At 38.1% G+C, this 19,466-nt stretch overlaps 2 protein-coding genes across 43 annotated transcripts in view; one reads left to right on the top strand and one right to left on the bottom strand.

Annotated features, from left to right (window-relative positions):
- Positions 1-7,875: 7,875 nt before the first annotated feature.
- On the top strand, positions 7,876-16,777 carry LOC141402986 (uncharacterized). Its single transcript, XM_073985116.1, has 3 exons — positions 7,876-8,793; positions 9,714-11,498; positions 16,673-16,777. The coding sequence occupies exons 1-3, from the start codon at positions 7,876-7,878 to the stop codon at positions 16,775-16,777; spliced, it is 2,808 nt and encodes a 935-aa protein (XP_073841217.1).
- Positions 16,778-17,187: 410 nt separating this feature from the next.
- The window catches only part of Svil (Supervillin), a 1,126,087-nt gene continuing 1,123,808 nt past the window's right edge, over positions 17,188-19,466 (bottom strand). For all 42 annotated transcript variants that reach the window (XM_073980363.1, XM_073980344.1, XM_073980341.1 and 39 more), the window contains 2 exons: positions 18,541-18,671; positions 17,188-18,467 (listed from right to left, as the gene is read on the bottom strand). In XM_073980363.1, the coding sequence (XP_073836464.1) occupies positions 18,228-18,467; positions 18,541-18,671 (371 nt within the window). In that variant the 3' untranslated portion in view covers positions 17,188-18,227. The remainder of the gene's footprint in view (positions 18,468-18,540; positions 18,672-19,466) is intronic.

Here is a 19,466-nt window from a genome sequence, read left to right as displayed (position 1 = left end):
TCTCTGAAGCGGTGATTGGTGAACTCTCTGAAACCCGGCCAATCAGCTTTCTTATGATCGACGAATGTGCGGCGTTCAAAGGTAATGAAATCGGGTGGTCTGCTAATGGAGACAATTATGGGGAGATGGTCTGATCCAAGGGAAATGACGGTAGGTGACACGATGGTTATGTCTGGCGGGCTGTGACACTCTCCTCTAATTCTGGTAGGGGCGTCCTCATTGACCGTGCAAAACGTAGAGCTGTCAATCTGCTCAGCCAGCTCTGTACCTCTCTGGTCGTTTCCGAGGGCCGAATGCCACATCTCATGATGCGCAAACGATTATGACCTTCCAAAAGCGGGCTAATGTTAGGCACGTAATCTGAGATACAGCTATTTCTCGGCGGGATGTATACGTTCAGCAACTCTATCTCGGCAGTTCCACACCTGACTGCTACCCCCATACATTCCATGTACGGGTCATTAGAGACAGGCTCAAGCGAGATAGGTCTGTATTGGACAGACTGGTGCAATAGGAAAGCTAATCCCCTACCTCCACTTCTGGTGCGATCCGTCACCGATTGTTAATTTTTATATGTGTTTCGATAGTAAACATATTGAAACTAAGGAAACCAAAAATATTGAAAGGTGTGGGCATGGCGTGCTCCTAAAAACGACCATTTTTTTCGCAATTATGGAAAATACGGCATTTTTGCAAATTTCTGTATAAAGAAATAATTATTTTTTAACTTTGATCTTGAATTCCTCCATAACTACTAGACCTAATTCGAATATTTTTAATGCTGATTATGTAATCTGTAGAACAAAAAAATAAATATGAAAATGACCAGGAATAAAAAACTTTTCTGAACCACTGTGCGCCGTCAATATTCACCTTCAAAGCAGATTGGCCCGTAGATCTTTCGAACAATTTTTCTCTCAAACGTGCACCGAAGTACTGCCTATTCTGCTTCAGAACCATACATTAGCCCGGGTAGTATCAGTGTTTCGTAAAGAGTGATCTTCGTTTGACGACATGTGAGATTGGTTTGCAACTGCTTGCTTAGTCCAAATATCAATACTATTCTTCTTCTTACTTCGTACATGATGAATTTACGATGGTTCCGAGGTAGATGAAGTCCTTAACTACCTCAAAATTGTAGATACAAACCTTCAAAGTTGGTCCGAGTTCTGTGGAGACATTGCGCGTCTATACCATTAACAGGACCTCTTTAGCAGATTATCTCTGTTTTTTAAGGTTTCTGTTGTTGAAGCAAGTAGACGGGCTGCGTCCGTAAGGAAACAAGTAAAACAGTATCAGTCGAGATATAGCCTCAGCCTGTGTGGATTGAACAGTTTTTTACCCAAAAAAAACGTATGTATTTAGAGGGTTTTCAAAATTTTGGAACCGACAAAAATATGTATTGGATTAAAGCTCAAAAATTTGTGGGGGGGTATCGATAGATAGGGCTTTTGTACCATACTTGCCTACGAAAAACATAATATCGCAAAAATGTTGAACAATTGTGTGGGTAGTAGTCCAAGAAATGGATAAAATATTTAGACATCGAAATTTTGGACCAAATCGGTTGCTACCGTTATGAGATATCGCGCGTAACATTTTCGAACTTTTCTGGGGGTAGAACCGAAACCGAGCGCCACCTTCGAATTTCTTCTAATATTCGAAGAAATATTACGATATCCAAAGTGTGGACGAACGCAGTATTCTCCAGCCATTACATACGGTGCCATCGCGGATTTTTACACCTTTCGGGCTGTTTTCTCAAGATAAAACATTTACCGTCGTAATTGAGGCAGCGACTGTAAGTTGCTTCAAAAACAAAAATCAAAGTGCCTCGAGAGCAGGTCTTAAAGTGAATTTATCCGAAATTTTGTGTGGGAGGTACCCGAAGGAGTGGCCAAATATAGTCCATATTCGAACCTGATCTATATCTAGTAGATATATTAGGACGTGTAAAGTATGGACCAAATCGGTCACACCCTTCAAGAGTTATCGTGCGCACAACTTTTCCAAACATTTTTGAACTTTTGTGGGGGAAGAACCTGAAGGAGTGGACCGATATGGCATATTTTAAACTTCAAATAAGTTTGCACAAAATATTACGAAGGCCACATTTTGGGCCGAATCGGCAGATCCGTTCGAAATCTATTTTGCGCTCCAACCACTACACACGGTGTCATAGGGGTTCTTTGCCGCTTTCAGGCTATTTTCTCAGGAAGTATGGGCTTGCCGCTGATGAAATTGATACCGTCGTATGCAGTGAATACAAGTTGTTACAATAAAATTCAAAGCGATTCGAGAGCAGGTCCTAAATTGAACTTTTCCGAAATTTTGTGTGGGAGGTACCCGAAGGAGTCCATATTGGAACTTCATTTAAGTATGGTAGAAATTTCATGATGTGCAAAGTATGGACCAAATCGGTTACTGCCTTCAAGAGTTATCGAGGTACCGGAAGAAGTGGACCGATATAACCCATCTTCGAACTTAAACTAAGTTGATCCGTTCAAGAGTTATCGTGCACTCCAGCCAGACAGACGTACTGACATGGCTAAATCAACTTCAAATTGTCTGAAACACATTTCGTCCAAACATACTTGGGGTCTAAAACTATTATTTCGATGAGGCACATTTTGCAGGTATACCCTCGTTAGCATAAATGCTGAGGGTATAAAAAGGACTGGACAGTTAAAATCATGCATCGTATTGTGAGGTCCCAGTCCACATGCCGGGCATGTATTTGGTATCGTGCTGTCAATTATGGCCCCAATACGAATTGGGCCGGCTACATAACCCGAATCATAATTGTCTTAAAACCACTGTGTTTGCCTTGGTAGTTGACATTCTTCATTCACGATGGGTGGGAGTGGTCTGCGACCGCACAATAACCAGCATGATAGGATCGTTGATTTAGAGGTTCCCGTGTATCTTTGGGCCTCTCTTTCTACATAATAAAGATATATTCTGAGGTTCCTAGGTGTCGGAAGTGTGTACCCAAGACTCTGACAGGGATGCTTATGGCGATAACACCTAATCAGATAGTCGTACTGAATCAACAACAGCTTGTTGTGCTGATGTTCTTCGCGTGCTCATGGAGATGATCCACTGGCGTCATGGGGATGCATACCGTGTCACCGCGTAGCACTAACATTTGCATACCACGCTGGCACGCATATCTTACCACAGACCCACATATTGTCTTAAAACATGTTTCTCTATCAACCTCCAAATTGCTGGTTGCCAGCGACTTGAGAATCTTGTTATATTTCGTTACACCCAATACCATCTACCAATATGTTTCTGGTGAGATTCATTTCGGTCGTCCAGATGGTGAACAGAGTGGCAATAGATTTAGCGATGGCTATTTTCTTGTTCCTCAGAAGGAAGAGCTATAATAAGTCAGCTAGATTGGTATTTAAGCCATCATCGAGGGTGGGACATGACACCTATATCATATAATCATTCCCATACATCACGCATCAGTGCTGTTCCGGATATATGAACCCGCCTTTTCACTTAACTAGTCTTCGACTTCTTATTTTATTAGATTATTCAATGTTTCAAATACGGCGGAAGGGAAGTCTTTTTGACGGTATCGAGGGCCACCATGACTTGTAGGATGAAGGTCCTGTTCCAGTTTAGTCCTCGGCTGATATGTGTAGATTTTGCTTGTAATGTTGTGTTGAAGCTACATTTCTGGACTCCATACTAATGTTGGACAACTTTGAAACTGATTTTCATCATGAAGAGTTAGTTCCTCTAGAACAGTGATGGCCAAAAACACACATTTGCAGATTATAACTTGGCTAGTATGAGTGGAAACGTAAACAATGCGTTAACCGAACGAATGTGTTTACAGTGTACGTATGTGTCGTATGCCCGCGGGCATATGAAAGTTGTTGTTTGTGGTCATCACTGCTCTATAATCTTCATTCGCCTATGCTCACATGCTAGCCTGGTTTTAATATCGTGACCATCCTGCCAACTTTCCCGGCTTTTGGTACGATATGGAGGCTTTCTTTCCAACACTTCACTCCGAATTTATCCAGTTTCTTAAGCATTGCCTTTGAAATTCCATGTGGGCTAACGCTATAAAATTGAAAACACATCTAACGTTTGATTAATGTTTTGTGTTGGGCGTTGAGAAAAAAACAACAACAACAGGTCGACGCCGACGTCAATGTCCAGCGTTGATCTCTTTGCTGGCGTATATTTCAAATGAATTTGAATTTTTCGGCATCATGCCCAACAGTGCAAAAACGGTAAAAACGACACAAAACTTTACCCAAACGTTGGATGTGTTTTCAGCTTAAATGATTTCGGGATTGGTTAACCTCCACGACTGAAATAGCTTTTATACGCTCCGTCTCTCTCGGTGTACTATATAAACTGCTGGTTAAAATAACAGGCGAACTTCTTCGAATATTTCACTGTCACGCTGTTGAAAAACAATTGTTCTGTTATCCTTCTTTCCAGGATTCAAGAGTGATTTAACCGCTGTCCACAATTTATTCACTCCTGTACCGAAGTTACATTGCTTCCCGTGTTCTACCAAATTTTACCGCTTATAGTCGCCTACTAGCTTCATGAATTTCGAACAGTAATTAAGTAACGAGCGCCTGCAGCTATGATGATGTTCCGAAAAATTCTCTCTGGCACCCGAATTAATCAGACTTTCAGAAGTTATGAATTCGGGTGGTCGGTTAAAAGAGACGGTGATAGGAATGTGGTAAGCCAAATTACGGCTTGCGAGGATACGTCATTTATTTGACCGGGTACCACGCAAAATGTCGAGTTACAATTACTTCGTTTACACTCTATTGCAGACACTATATTATAGGTGCTAACAAACATACAAATTATTTTTCAGCATTTCACCTCGAATCTTGAACGGCTCGGTTGGTAAACCATTTGTCTTCATTATTCATTCTGGCAGGGTGCTATGCACTCAACCCCATTTCTGTGATTGTAACTGTTGCATCTTCGTCGTCTTCGTCAGTATTGAATAGCAATAGTTTTGAAAAATGGTATTTTCATAATGAGATTACGCTATCTACATCTCTTATCAGATTACCTTGCTCGTCTCTACTGGGGAATGTGTCTGTTTTTTGATGTGGTGAAAGTCTCGTGCATTTATTAATGTCTAAATGCTTCAATTTGGTGCTGCTGTTTTATTCCGCTGCGAAGTCTGCTATCATCCTCACTCCGTTGTGAGAGATAGAACTTCCGGACTGTATCGCACTACGTACCACTGTTAAAGAGACAACTTCCATTTAATTCTTGGTTTTTTCCTAAAGCATTTTAGGGCTTTGTAAGTTTTTTTCCCATCAAAACAAGTCATTACCAATTGACCTACTAACCCATTATTTTAAGAATGGCATAACACCAGAAATAGGTAGTTATTTTTGATCCTAATTAGTTTTATTTTTTGCTGGATATAAACTCATTATGCACTAAGTTATTCAACTTATGGTAGTCAATATGAATTCTTTCTGGATTCGGCCTGTTGTGGTCATATAATATATTTTTAATGCTATGTATAAGCGCTACGTTGGTCAAACAAAAAAACCCAAGCAATCTATAGGAGTCTTACCGCAGAGCCTGGCTATCGCATTGTGACAGAAATACATTTTAACCTGATGAAACAGATTGGTGTTTGCATCAAAATTAATCCAGCGATGTTCGAAAACGATGCTTATCCCCCAGAATGTTTTCCATTGATTCCATAAACGACTTTAGATCGCATCGGGGTGATCTGCACATTGATATAACAATCACTTAATATCTTGTACAACCAACCATCACATAATTCGAAAGCGAATACTTCCGCTTCACTACTGCCTGTATCTCCGTAGCCGTTATGTCTTTCGCAATGTACATTAGGGTTATGACTTTTTTACAACCTCATATCCCTGTATCATAGTGTGATGAGTTTCTACATAAGATTACATAAAATATTAATTATAAAGTGATTCGATAAAAAAGCTTCCGCACAAAAAGCTTTTAAAGTTTTTATTATATATGTACATTAGGGCTATAACCAAAAAAATACCACCGTGTAGAGCATGGAAAACTATTATGAAAAACGGTGTCATTTTTTCTCTATCGTGAAAAAAGTTTCCGCACCAAATGCACTGAAGTTCAGTAATACATTTTTTAATTTATCTGTTATAACAACCTATTTGCTTTTCTTTAAAATTTTTATTTTTGTTGTAATCTAATTTCAAATCATTATCAAACTGTTCTGGACCAATTTGTTCTCAAATCGCGCCATTCGGAGCATAGTAGGAACTTTTGACACTATTGCAATTTTTGGTTTTTCTTTATAAACTCGTGAATTTTATGTTTATATTTTTTGTACCTATAGGACAAGAGAATATGGGGTCATTTGCAACGAATTCGCGAAAGTTACAGGCTGTTTTTGTTGACTTTGCCTGTGAGAATCGTATTTGTACGCGACACAAAATCAATACCATCTTTTGGCACTAAACGTACATATATAAATAAACCTCCACATCGTTAAAATCGAACTGTCAACAAGCATTCTTGTAATAATGGAAGGACCTAAACGGCGCTTTGCACTAGAGTTTTTTGCCGAGTTACCTTCTTTATGAGGATTTATTTGACGTGTACGCTATGGTATTGACATTTGAAACCAAAACCCACTGGGTTAATCCGGTTAAGTGCAAACGGGGTATAACAATATTTTATAAACCTCGCCGGTTAACCCCTTGTCAGGAGCGCCATCTACATTTCATATATCGACACTATGTCGCAATTTTTCATAATGCGTTACCAATCAGTGTGAATTAGCGTATTCAAACAAGGAAAAATCATGAGCAAATTGTTTTGTTTGGCAATTTCATAGCGCGGAACTTCTTTGTATGTTGAAAGGGATGATGCAATTTCATAGCGCGGACCTTCTTTGTATGTAACCATGGTCGTTAGTTAGGGTTGCCGTACCTTCTTTCTTTCTTCTAGGAAACGGGATAGTTTCCGCACATAACTGATTGATAAAGTACGTTTATATATAACCGGATATAACAAACCCACTGGGTTTCAAATGTCAATTCCTTTTCGTATACGTCAAATAAATCCTCATTAAGAACTTTAACCATGCAAAAGGCTATAATATATGCTCCGTTCCAGAACCTGCAAGAAGCTACTAGTTTTTACTACGATAACATTTTTTCCTTTATGTTATCGGAAAAAATAGTAGAAATTAGTAGATTCTTGCAGTTCTGGAACAGACCAATAATGATGGCCTTAACAAGGAAACTAAAAAAATCAAAAAATACACATACAGTTTGTCACGGTAATGTTTTCAAACTAAAACAAGTAAAAAAGTATCAGTCAGCTTTGCTGACAGAGATATACCCTCAGCCTGTGTATATTGAAACAATTTTTTCCTAAAAATCGTATGTATTTAGGGGGGTTTAAAAATTTTCGATGTATGAACCGACAAAAATGTTGATTAGGATTAACGATCAAAAGTTTTGCGGAAGAGATACTTATAGGAATTGTTGATAAATATGAAATAATATGGCAATGTAATTATTTATTCGTTGAAATACAACACTGTTTTGTATTCGCACACTAACACATACACAATGAATTTCTGCAAACTATGTTTTACATTTATATTAGTCTTTAATAAACCGTCATTGTAAGAACATCGTGTGTCGTGTTTCTTTTACGAAAGGGTTAGACAAACTATTAAAGACAATTTCCACAGGCATCTATTGGGAATCTAAGGACAGATTCCAACAGGTTATGGGCCCAGTGCCAGTCCAAATCTAGAGTTAATTGAAAAAGCAAAATTGTGGTGTACAGATTTGTGTTGATCATCAAGAAGTGAAAAAAGGTTCGCTCAAGAAGATGAATTCGCTGTACTCAATAGAAAAGTTGGATGAACAAAATTATTATGCATGGTGTATCCAGATGAAGAGTGTTCTGATACACAGTGGCCTGTGGAAGGTGGTGAGTACCAAAGATGTGAAAGCCGAGGAATTTCAAGTGCAAGACGAGAAGGCATTGGCTACTCTTATTCTCTGTGTGAAGGCTTCACAACTTAACCACATCAAGTCGTGCAAGACATCAGCAGAAGCTTGGAAGCGTTTGGAAGAAGTCCATCGTCCAAGTGGACCTGTCAGAAAAGTCTCTCTGTATAAGAAGTTATTAAACTTGAGAATGGCTGATGGTGAAAATATGCAACAGTTTCTGAACGAGTTTTCCAACTGTGTGGACAAACTGTCCGAAGTAGGAATCACAATCCAGAGTGAGCTGGTGGTAATTATTTTGTTATCGTGTTTACCCAAGTCGTACGAGCAATTTGTCGTGGCCATGGAAACCCGAGATTCCCTGCCATCATTTGATATTTTAAAGGTAAAGCTGTTAGAGGAAGGAGAAAGAAAAGTCCAGAATAGTACAACAGAAAACAGCAGTGAGGCACAAGCATACATGGTGAAGTCGAGAAAATTCAATTCTACGAATAACGGTGCAAGATCGAGCAGAACATCAAAAGCAAAAAACTTCAAATGTTTTAGTTGTGGTCGTCGCGGACACTACGCTGCAAACTGTAACAGCAAGAAAGAGAACAATAACAAAGCAGAGGTTAATCATACAGTTTTGGCGGCAGCAGACATCAACGTTCTCAGGAAAGTGGATTGGTGTTTGGACAGTGGCGTGACATCACATATGTGTTGCGAGAAAAGTTTTTTTGTGAATTTGCGAGAACATAAGGAGAATGTGTATTTGGCAGGAGAGCAGCATTGGACAACAGCGGGTAAAGGCAGAGTAAAGCTGAGAATTGACAATTATACGCTGATATTAGACAATGTGTTGTACGTGCCGTCGATGAACGCGAATTTTGTGTCTGTAAACAAATTCGGGAGCCAAAATAAAGGACAAAAACGGTACGGAAATGTTTAAAGCAAAGAAAGAACAGAACCTGTATATTATAAAATGTGAAAAAGAGAAATGTTTTGTTCGGGTAAACAGTGAAAACGCGGTAATGTGGCATGAGAGATTCGGTCATTTAAACTTTCAGAACTTGCAACAGTTGGCAAAAAATAATATGGTGATCGGTATGAATGAATTAAAAGACGTTAACGATATTCCGTGTGAAATATGTATGAAAGCCAAAATATGTGTAAAGCCATTTGAGAGCAGTGAAACGCGCGCGAAAAATATACTTGAAAGAATACATACAGACGTATGTGGCCCATTCGATACGGACTCATTGGGAGGTTCAAGATATTTTATAACATTTATTGACGATAAATCAAGACGAATCTTTGTGTATTTTTTAAAGAGTAAAGACGAAGCTCTCAGTAAATTTAAAATATTTAAAGAAATTGCTGAATGTCAAACGGGAAAAAGAATAAAAATCTTAAGAAGCGATAACGGGCGCGAATTTGTAAACAAAGAATTTAATGCGTTTTTGGAAAAGAATGGTATCGTGCGTGAGTTGACGGTGCCATACACGCCACAGCAGAATGGAGTGGCCGAGAGAGCCAATAGGACAATCGTGGAGATGTCAAGAGCAATGTTGTTGCAGTCCGGTTTGGAAAATGCTTTGTGGGCGGAAGCAGTAGCTACGGCGGTATATATTAGAAACAGATGTCCAACCAAGGCGCTTGAGAAAGTGACACCATATGAAGCATTTACTGCTAAGAAGCCTAACGTCAAACATCTTCGAGTTTTTGGTGAGGCAGTCGTGGGTTTGGATAAGACAAGTCATAAGAAGTTCGCGGCTAAAGGAAAAATGTACATACATAATGGTTGGCTACTCGCTTACTGCAAAGGCATATAGAATTTACGACCAAGAGAAACGTGCTGTTGTGGAAAAACGTGATGTTATGTTTATCGACAAACAGGTGCCGAAAAAGAATTCCCAAGACAACGAGAAAAACGGTTTAGTCGATACCGTAGACTTGTTGGTGTGTCCACAAGAAGAAAGCCAAGTAATGGATGACAGTATGGCCATCCAGGAAGAGTTCGTGGGATTCGAAGAGAGCGATTCCGAAGAAGGGGGATTCGAAGAGTGCAAAGCCGAAGAAGGGGAAGAGCTTCATCATGCTATGATAAAAGAGAGACGTAGACTTCTGCGAGATAAAGTGGCAAAGAAAGATATTACCATTCCACAATCCGTGAGGGAGGCGTTAAGTGGTGAGCACTCCAAGGAATGGATGCAGTATATGAGAAGTGAGTATGACGCACTTTTAAATAATAGGACGTGGTCCTTAGTGGAAAAGCCAGCTGGTAAGAACCCAATAGGGTGCAAGTGGGTATTTACCGTAAAGAAAAACAAGAGCGGAGAAATTGAAAAGTTCAAGTCCCGATTGGTGGCTAAGGGATGTAGCCAGAAGTACGGTTTAGATTATACCGAAACTTTTTCTCCGGTAATAAGGTACGAGACAATAAGGATGGTGCTGGCATTGGCAGTAGAAAAGAAAATGTATTTACACCAGATGGATGTGTGTACCGCAAATCTAAATAGCGAGTTGACTGAGGAGGTGTATATGAAGCAGCCCGAAATGTTTGTAAGTAAACAGTATCCAGATCGAGTGTTGAAATTGCATAAGGCAATTTATGGATTAAAGCAGTCGGGACGTGCTTGGAATTCGAAGCTGGATGAGGTATTAAAGAAGGCCGGGTTTACTCCATGTGTGAATGATCCGTGTTTATACAAGAAAATGACCAGAGGTAAATTGAGCTTGATAGCAGTCTATGTAGACGACCTTATCATTGGTAGTCAAGATAAGAAGACCATGTACGAGATAAAAGAATATATCTGCGACAATTTCGAATGTGTTGATAAGGGCCCTCTTGAACATTTCTTGGGTATTCGCATAGAGCGAGAAGGTGATCTTGGAGCCATAGCTATAGACCAGTCCCAGTTAATTAATGAGCTGTTAAGAAGCCACAAGATGGAAGTTTGTAAACCACCTTCAACTCCGCTGGATGTGAGTTTCAATACGACGTGTAACAATAAGGAATGTGAAGCTGTGGATGCTACAAAGTATCAGTCGTCGATTGGAAGTTTAATGCATATTGCTATTTGTACCAGACCAGACATTATGCATTCTGTCGTAAAGCTAGCGCAACGGAACAATGATCCACATAAAGAACATGAAACAGCAATCAAACATATTTTACGATATCTGAAGAAGACCGTTGATTTCAAGTTAGTCTATCAACAAACAGGAGAAAGTCTTAAGGGGTATGCAGATGCTGACTGGGGTAGTGACCCATCCAATCGTAAATCGTATTCAGGATACGCGTTCTTTCTTGGTGGAGGAGTTTTCTCATGGAGTTCTCAGAGGCAAAAGTGTGTGGCCCTGAGTAGTACCGAAGCGGAGTACATTGCATTGACTGACGCAACGAAGGAAGCAGTTTATCTCAAAGGTTTATTGTCAGAGCTAGGTGTTCAAGAATCAAAAGATCCAGTGACAATATTTGGAGATAACTTGAGTGCACAACAATTGGTGAAGAACCCAGTATATAGAGCTAGAAGTAAACATATCGACATAAGGTATCATTTTATTAGAGAGAAGTTAGATAATAAAGAAATTGAATTAATGTATGAGCCTACTAACACAATGATAGCTGATATACTTACAAAGAATTTGCCTAGAGTTAAACATATGAATTTTGTCGATATGTTAGGACTAAAAGATTGATTTTTGGAATAAATAATTTCATTGAGGAAGAGTGTTGATAAATATGAAATAATATGGCAATGTAATTATTTATTCGTTGAAATACAACACTTTTTTGTATTCGCACACTAACACATACACAATGAATTTCTGCAAACTATGTTTTACATTTATATTAGTCTCTAATAAACCGTCATTGTAAGAACATCGTGTGTCGTGTTTCTTTTACGAAAGGGTTAGACAAACTATTAAAGACAATTTCCACAGGCATCTATTGGCAATCTAAGGACAGATTCCAACAGGAATGGATCGACATTAATCATTATGGAAGTGAATCTCCAGCCACTACATATGGTGCCATAGGGGGTTTTTACACCCTTCGCGGTGCTTGCTCAAGAAGTATGGACTTGCCCCTAAAAAAAATTGTACCATCGTAATTGAGGCAGCGAATGCAAGTTGCTTCAACAAAAACCAACGTGATTCGATTGCAGGTCTTATAGTGAACTTATCCCAAATTTTGTGTGGGAGGTACCGGATGGAGTGGACAAATCCATATATGAACCTGATCTATATCTGGTAGATATATTTGGATGTGTAAAGTATGGACCAATTCGGCCTCTCCCTTCAAGAGTTACCGTACGAACAACTTTTCCGAACATTTTTGAACTTTTGTGGGGGAGGTACCTGAAGGAGTGGACCCATAATGCTTATCTTCGAACTTAAATATAAAAATATTACTAAGGCCAAATTTTGAACCGAATCGGGAGATCCGTTCGAGAGTTATCTTGCGCTCCAACCACCTCACACGGTGTCATAGGGTTTTTTGCAACTTTGGGGTTTTTTCTCAGGAAGTGTGGACTTGCCCCTGATAAAACTTGTACCGTCGTATAGGGGGCAACGAATACAAGCTGCTAAAATAAAAATCAAAGCGATTCGAGAGCAGGTCCTAAACTGAACTTTTCCCAAATTTTGTGTGGGAGGTACCCGAAGGAGTAGACCGATTGAGTCCATATTGGCAACTAATCTAAGCCTGGTAGACATTTCGCGATTTGCAAAGTATGGAGCAAATCGGTTACTCCCTTCAAGAGTTTTCGTACGTAGAAATTTTCCGAACATTTTCGAACTTTTGTGGGGGAGGTACCGGGAGGAGTGGACCGATATAACCCATCTTCGAACTTCAACTAAGTTGGGACAAAATATTACGAAAGCCAAATTTTGGATCGAATCGATTGATCCGTTCGAGAGTTATCGTGCGCTCCAGCCAGCCAGGCAGACAGACGGACGGACATTGCTCAATCAACTCCAAATTGTCTGAAACACATTTCGTCCAAACATACTTGGGGTCTAAAACCATTATATCGATGAGGCACATTTTGCCCGTGTGAAAGTGTATATACCCTCGTTAGCATAAATGCTGAGGGTATAAAAATATATTTTTGTAACCTCCACCATAGTATGGAGGGTATATTAAGTTTCTTTTTCCGCTTGTAACGCATTGAAATAATCATTTACGACCCTATAAAGTATATATCGCTTATTTACTCAAAGAATGGCATAACTCAATAAATGCGTTTTCTGAGTTAGCAATTTCTATATCTTCTACAACTTATAGTCCCAATTTACATTGGGCGAGTTTACTTGCGGCAATTGTCAGTTTGTAGGTGAGAGAGGGTGCTGGGAGGCAAAGGGTTACCATATGCCTCACCTCTCTCTCCTACAAAATGACAATTGCCGCAAGTAAACTCGCCCAATGTAAATTGGGACATACATACTTTATCTTGTGTCAAATTGTCATGTTGATATCTCTAAACTCAACGAGTTATAGCTTATTTACTAGGAGTTTGACATAAATCAACAAAAGTTTTTTGAGTTTATGAAGCACTGAAACATTTCAAATCATGCTTAATCTTGCACAGGAATTTACCACTAAAATGTGGCTAGCTGTTAACAAAAGATGGACCAAGTACTAATTTTATTTTTTGTGCAATAATATTTTTAAGTTGGGACGACATATTTCAATCGGATGACATGACAGATGTGACATCCTATGCGTAAACGAGCGATATGTTCTTGATTGGAATCAAATTCTAGCCATGTCCGTCTGTCATTGTATTGTAATCACTCCAGAATCTGCAATAATTGAACTATATTGTACACCCTATAGTATTTTTGCTATACACAAGTCAAGTTCGAAGAAGGGCTACATCGGCCCACGTTTTGGTATACCCCCATATAACAACAGTACCTCCCGATTTTCGGTAAATTGAGAATTTTAGTTACATTTTTTATACCCTCAGCCTTTAGCCTAAGAAGGGAAGATACAACCAAAAATGTGCCTCATCGAAATAACAATTTTAGACCCCAAGTATGTTTGGACGAAATTCGTTTCAGCCAATTTGGAGTCGATTTAGCCATGTCCATCTGTCTGTCTGGCTGGTTTCCAACCGATTCGAACCATATTTTGTCCAAACTTAAAAAAAGTTAAAATTTTTTCTGTAAAATGGTGTGACCGATAACTCTCAAAGGGAGCCATCGTTTTGGTCCAAACTTTACACATCGGTTTATTCCTTCGAGATATAGATCGCGTTCAAATATGGAGTATATCGGTTCACTCCTTCAGGAACCTCCCACACAAAATTCGGATAAAGTGAAGATTAGGAGCTCCTCCCGGATCGTTCTGAAATTTTTTCAGTAGGTTGTCCTTGCGGTTCCCTTTACGACGGTACAATTTATTGGCCTAAAAGCTCCAAGAAACCCTGACGGCACCAACCAAAATGGCAAATCAATCGCACATCATATTATTTCATCTAGTCATGTAACATGTCGGAATATGGACTATATTGGTCCCGTCCTTCGGGTACCTCCCACACAAAATTTGGGAAAAGTGCACTTTAATAGCACTTCTCTGATAGTTTTAAATTTTTTTTTTGCAAAACTTTTCAACTCGACTTAGATGCGGTTCCAATATGGTCTTAATTGGTCCACTCCTTCGGGTACCTCCCACACAAAATTTCGGAAAAGTTCAGTTTAGGACCTGCTCTCGAATCGTTTTGATTTTTGTTGTAACAACTTGTATTTACTGCCCCCTATACGACGGTACAAGTTTCATCAGTGACAAGTCCATACTTCCTGAGAAAATAGCCTGAAAGGTACAAAAAAAAAACGATGACACCGTGTGTAGTGGTTGGAGAGCAAGATAACTGTCAAACAGATTTGCCTATTCGGTCCAAAATTGTTCCTTTGTAATATTTTGTTCAAACTTAGTTTAAGTTCGGAGATAAGCCATATTGGTTCAGTCCTTCAGGTACCCCCCACCCTCCACAAAAGTTCAAAAGTGTTCCGAAAAATTGTGCGCACGATAACACTTGAAGGGAGTGACCGATTTGGTCCTTACTTTACACATCCTAATATATTTACCACATATAGATCAGGTTCGAATATGGAGTATATTTGTCCACTCCTTCGGGTACCTCCCACACAAAATTTTGGATAAATTCACTTTAAGACCTGCTCTCGAATAACTTTAGTTTTTGTTGAAGAAACATCCATTCGCTGCCTCAATTACGAAGTAAAAGTTTTTTTGGGGTAAGTCCATACTTCTTGAGAAAACAGCCCGAAAGTTGTAAAAACCCCCTATGTCACCATATGTAGTGGCAGGAGAGCTCGAACCGAATACTGCGTTCGCTTGGATATTGTAATATTTCCTCGAATATTCGATGTAATTCGAAGGTAGTGCTTATAGGTCCTCTCCTTCCGGTACCTCCCCCACAAAAGTTCGAAAATATTCTCTAAAATTGTACGCGCGATTTCTCATAGACGTAGCAACCGATTTGGTCTAAACTTTGGATCTCTAAATATTGTCGAAACTTAGTTTATCTTCAAATTTAGGCCCTATCTGTCCAATCCTTGTGGTACCACCGCACAAATGTTCAACATTTTTGTGTGGTTAAGGGTCTGTCTGTTCGAGGATCCTTTGGACATCTTTACCGACGGTTTTCCTAGTGGCCCTGTTTACAGCGATATTATGTTTTTCGTAGGCTAGTGTGATAAAAAGCTCTATCTATCGATATCCTCACAAATTGTTGAGCTTTAATCCTATCCATACTTTTGTCGGTTCGCGCCCAAAATTTTGAAAACGCCCCTTAATACATAAGTTTTTTTTTGGGAAAAAAAGTATTTCAATCCACACAGGCTGAGGGTATATCTCTGTCGGCAAAGACGTCGGATACTTTTTTACTTGTTCATTTAATATTTTCATAGAACAAGAATCCAGCCCCTGTTATCATGAACAAAGAATCCGCATGAAAAAAATCGTGGGAGAAGTAGGTATCATAAACGTTCTCAAACATTTGTTTTCTTCCAAAAAAGGGAGTTGACTAAAAATCTTAGCATATCCCACAAACTTTGTGCAAAATAGTAAGACCCTATTTCAGTTTTTTTGCTGATTTGTAGCTATCGTTTATTTAACAGATGTACTGAATCAGAAATACTGTCAATGAAATTTGGAGTTTGAGTTATGCATTCTGAGGATCGCCATATGATTCTCTCTCGACAAACGGAGGATCTTTTCAGAGCACAAAAGTTATTAATAATGACAAATAACCCTTTAACCCATTCTGAAAGGCATGTCTAAAATACTCAGAATATTAGATTGACTGGCCTAGGAATCGAACCGAGGTATTCAGTGTGCAAGGCGGATGTATGTACATACCATGGCTCACGGTGGCACAGTGCGTCTGTTCATTTGATATAAAAATTGTAAAATATATTCCCACAAACATCCCAGAAGGGACAAGGGAGACCTCTCTTATATTAATGAGTGCACACCCATATGGGCATTAAGATCAAGCCCAGTAAGGTCTTAATTATGGCATAATGGACATACAACTTTATATCTACTGATCCCCTGACCTGACAGTATTAGTATTTTGGAACATGAGCTAGAGGAGCGAAATCATACTGAAATGGCATCCAAGCTAATACTGAATCTGCCTCCGTCCTATTAAAACCAGGAAGTCTTTAGAAACGCTCACAGTTCTGCCGCCACCAAGTTGGATGTGCAGGTCCAGGCTTGTCCTGGTTTATACGGGTCTGGCTCTGAGCACAGTTTCTCATAAGAATTCTGTGTCAACCCTCCCAGCTTGCATAGATAACCACGGGACCTTACTATTTGTAGGTAAGTCAAGCTTAATCTCATATTTGTTGTTTTCAAAACGTAACTTTAGTTCGGACTCTACTGAGATAACGGCTACAAGTTTGGACCCAATTACAATGTTTACCAACAACTTAAACGATGACGCAGGAGCGAACAACGAAGACAAGGGGCGAACAACCCTTTTCAACTAAGCGGAATGACAAAACGCACCCCGTCCAGGGTTGTAACCGCCACAACGAGCTTCTTTTTGAAAAGAAACAACAAGGTCAACCAAAATGGAGAAGAAGACGAAAAACAAACTATTTTAAGAGGTATTGTGAAAATACATGTCCACCAACACTCACCTAGAGTTAAACAATAACATACACATTATTTTGAAATAGAATATACAATTTTTAAAATTTTATTTTATTTTGAAAAAAATGTATTGTTGCATAATATAACAAATTGCTAAATGATAAATACAAATTACAAATTCATACATACATACTAATTTACAGATTAATGTATATTTATGTATGTATGACTTGTTATGTTTACAATTAACTTAAAACTTAAATGGGCGTAATTTTTTAATAATGAATGAAACATTATGGAGTATTGGCAATTTTAACTAAAATAAAAAATTGTACTAAAACAAAAACATACAATAAGAAAATTGAAAAAATAAAGATGGAAAATAAACAAAATCTACAATATTTGTATATTTGATTCAAATAAATTTTGAAAAAAAAAATCATAGTAATAATTACAAGCACAAAAAAACAATACTAAAATAAATGTTGTAAATGAAAAGGGATAAAAATAAAATATTTACAAATTATAGTTAATTTGATGGTAATCATAATGATAATTGAATTATGTTTCTTCTGAAGGGTGAATATGTCATAATAAAGCGTTTTTTTTGCAATGAGAATGAGTGCAAATGATGAAAGCTACATAGTAAATATTGTTGTATTCCTTTGTTATCCAAATTACGATGAATGTAAAGTGTATTCTTAATTTGCTTGTTCTTTATCAAAAAATTGCATAATTGCACAAAATTGTATGAAATATATGTTAATAAAGCGTATTGTTATGTTGTTTTTTATAAAAATTTAGCTGGTGTGTTAGTTGTTTTTCATAATGTTTTAAAGTGTTAAGGCCTTAAATGTTGTGTTTGCTTAAATTTCTATTGTAAATTGATATCAAAAAACATATATGATTGATTATGTTTGGTTTGTTGTACCCCCTACGTTGTGGGGCTGTAAAAATGATTGTTCCAAAAAATGTACGATTTTCAGTTAGCCTTGAATCGTATGGTATAGCATAATTTTTAAGCTTGTGCTGTTTGATATATTGTATACGTTTCTTTTTTATGTTAATTATAGTTTGAGAGATGGAGAGAGAGAGAGAAAGAAAAGGGAGACATTTTAAAACAGTCCTCGTTCTTTTTTAAGATTTGTTTGTTTCCACAATGGCATTTGTTCGAATTCACTGCGTTGCAAGCCCAACGCTTTTTCAAAATCTCCAACATTCAAATACAATTCTAGGCGAGTTGGGTCTACACCTTCCGGCAATGGACGGGCTTTTAATACCTCCAATGGATATTCTGTTTGTGAGAGTTGCTCCAAGACATCGGCTATAAGTAAAGGCTCATCGGTGCGACCATCCTAAAATACGTTATAGACAATTTGTTATTAAATTCTTTACATTTGGTGAGATGTGCAGTTTTTTTCTACTTACTTGCAAATTTATGTCCTTAATATCGTCTCGATCACTCCAATCTGGGAATAAAGCCTTAAATGCAATAGGCTCTAAACCAGCCCATACAACATAACCTTTAATGCCATGGAATTGTTTTTCATTGTCTTCACCTATAAAATATAAAAAATGCGAATTAATTAAAAAGTATTAGAAATACAAAATAAAGAATAATCAGCCTCATTCTAAATGTAAACTCCCCGTAAGTTTTGTCTCTTTTCAGTTTTTACTTAAAGGAGAGAGTGAGAAAACTCACGGAGAATTTACGTTCAGAAACACCCGCAATATGAATATAGGTTCAAATCAGTCATCAATACTTGCAAAAGAAGACAGGTCTGTTTATATCGCACAGTGTTACGACCGTGTCCAAAAATGGTAAAAACTAAATACTTCGTTGAACAAATTTATTGATGGGCAGTGATAGAAAACATATTAATTAAGAAGAATCTGAATTTTGGTACAGATACGTGAAGTAGTTTTTGCTATATGAAGATTTAAATCCGACAATTTTAGTTAATACGTATTTTTGTGTGTTTTTCTTCTAAAATTAATAAATTATATTATGCGTTAATATCTAAAATTTAAAAGTAACGGTGGCTGCAAAAATGGTTCCTAAGTTCTCTTGGGATGTAATAAACTTGGCTACACTTTTGTTTGCATGTAAATATTAATCATATGGTGTTTACATTTACCCAAACTTGTATTACTAAGTTTATTAATTTTCTGAAGCAAATTTTAAATTGAGTGGAGTGGGAAAAAATGGAATAAAAAGGTAAAAAGTGAGTACTTCAAATATGTATATAAAGGTCCCAGCTGCAGAGGTTTGCAGACGAATGTGTCATTTCTCTTTTTCAGCGACCACCTCACTGAGAGGATACCCCCTTTTTTAACAAATCGTTTTGTGGTGT

This window comes from Musca autumnalis, unplaced genomic scaffold (assembly GCF_047663935.1).
Source record: "Musca autumnalis isolate F117 unplaced genomic scaffold, ASM4766393v1 scaffold_4, whole genome shotgun sequence".
NCBI classification, from domain to species: Eukaryota; Metazoa; Arthropoda; class Insecta; order Diptera; family Muscidae; genus Musca; species Musca autumnalis.
This window is presented reverse-complemented; position numbering and strand designations above follow the sequence as displayed.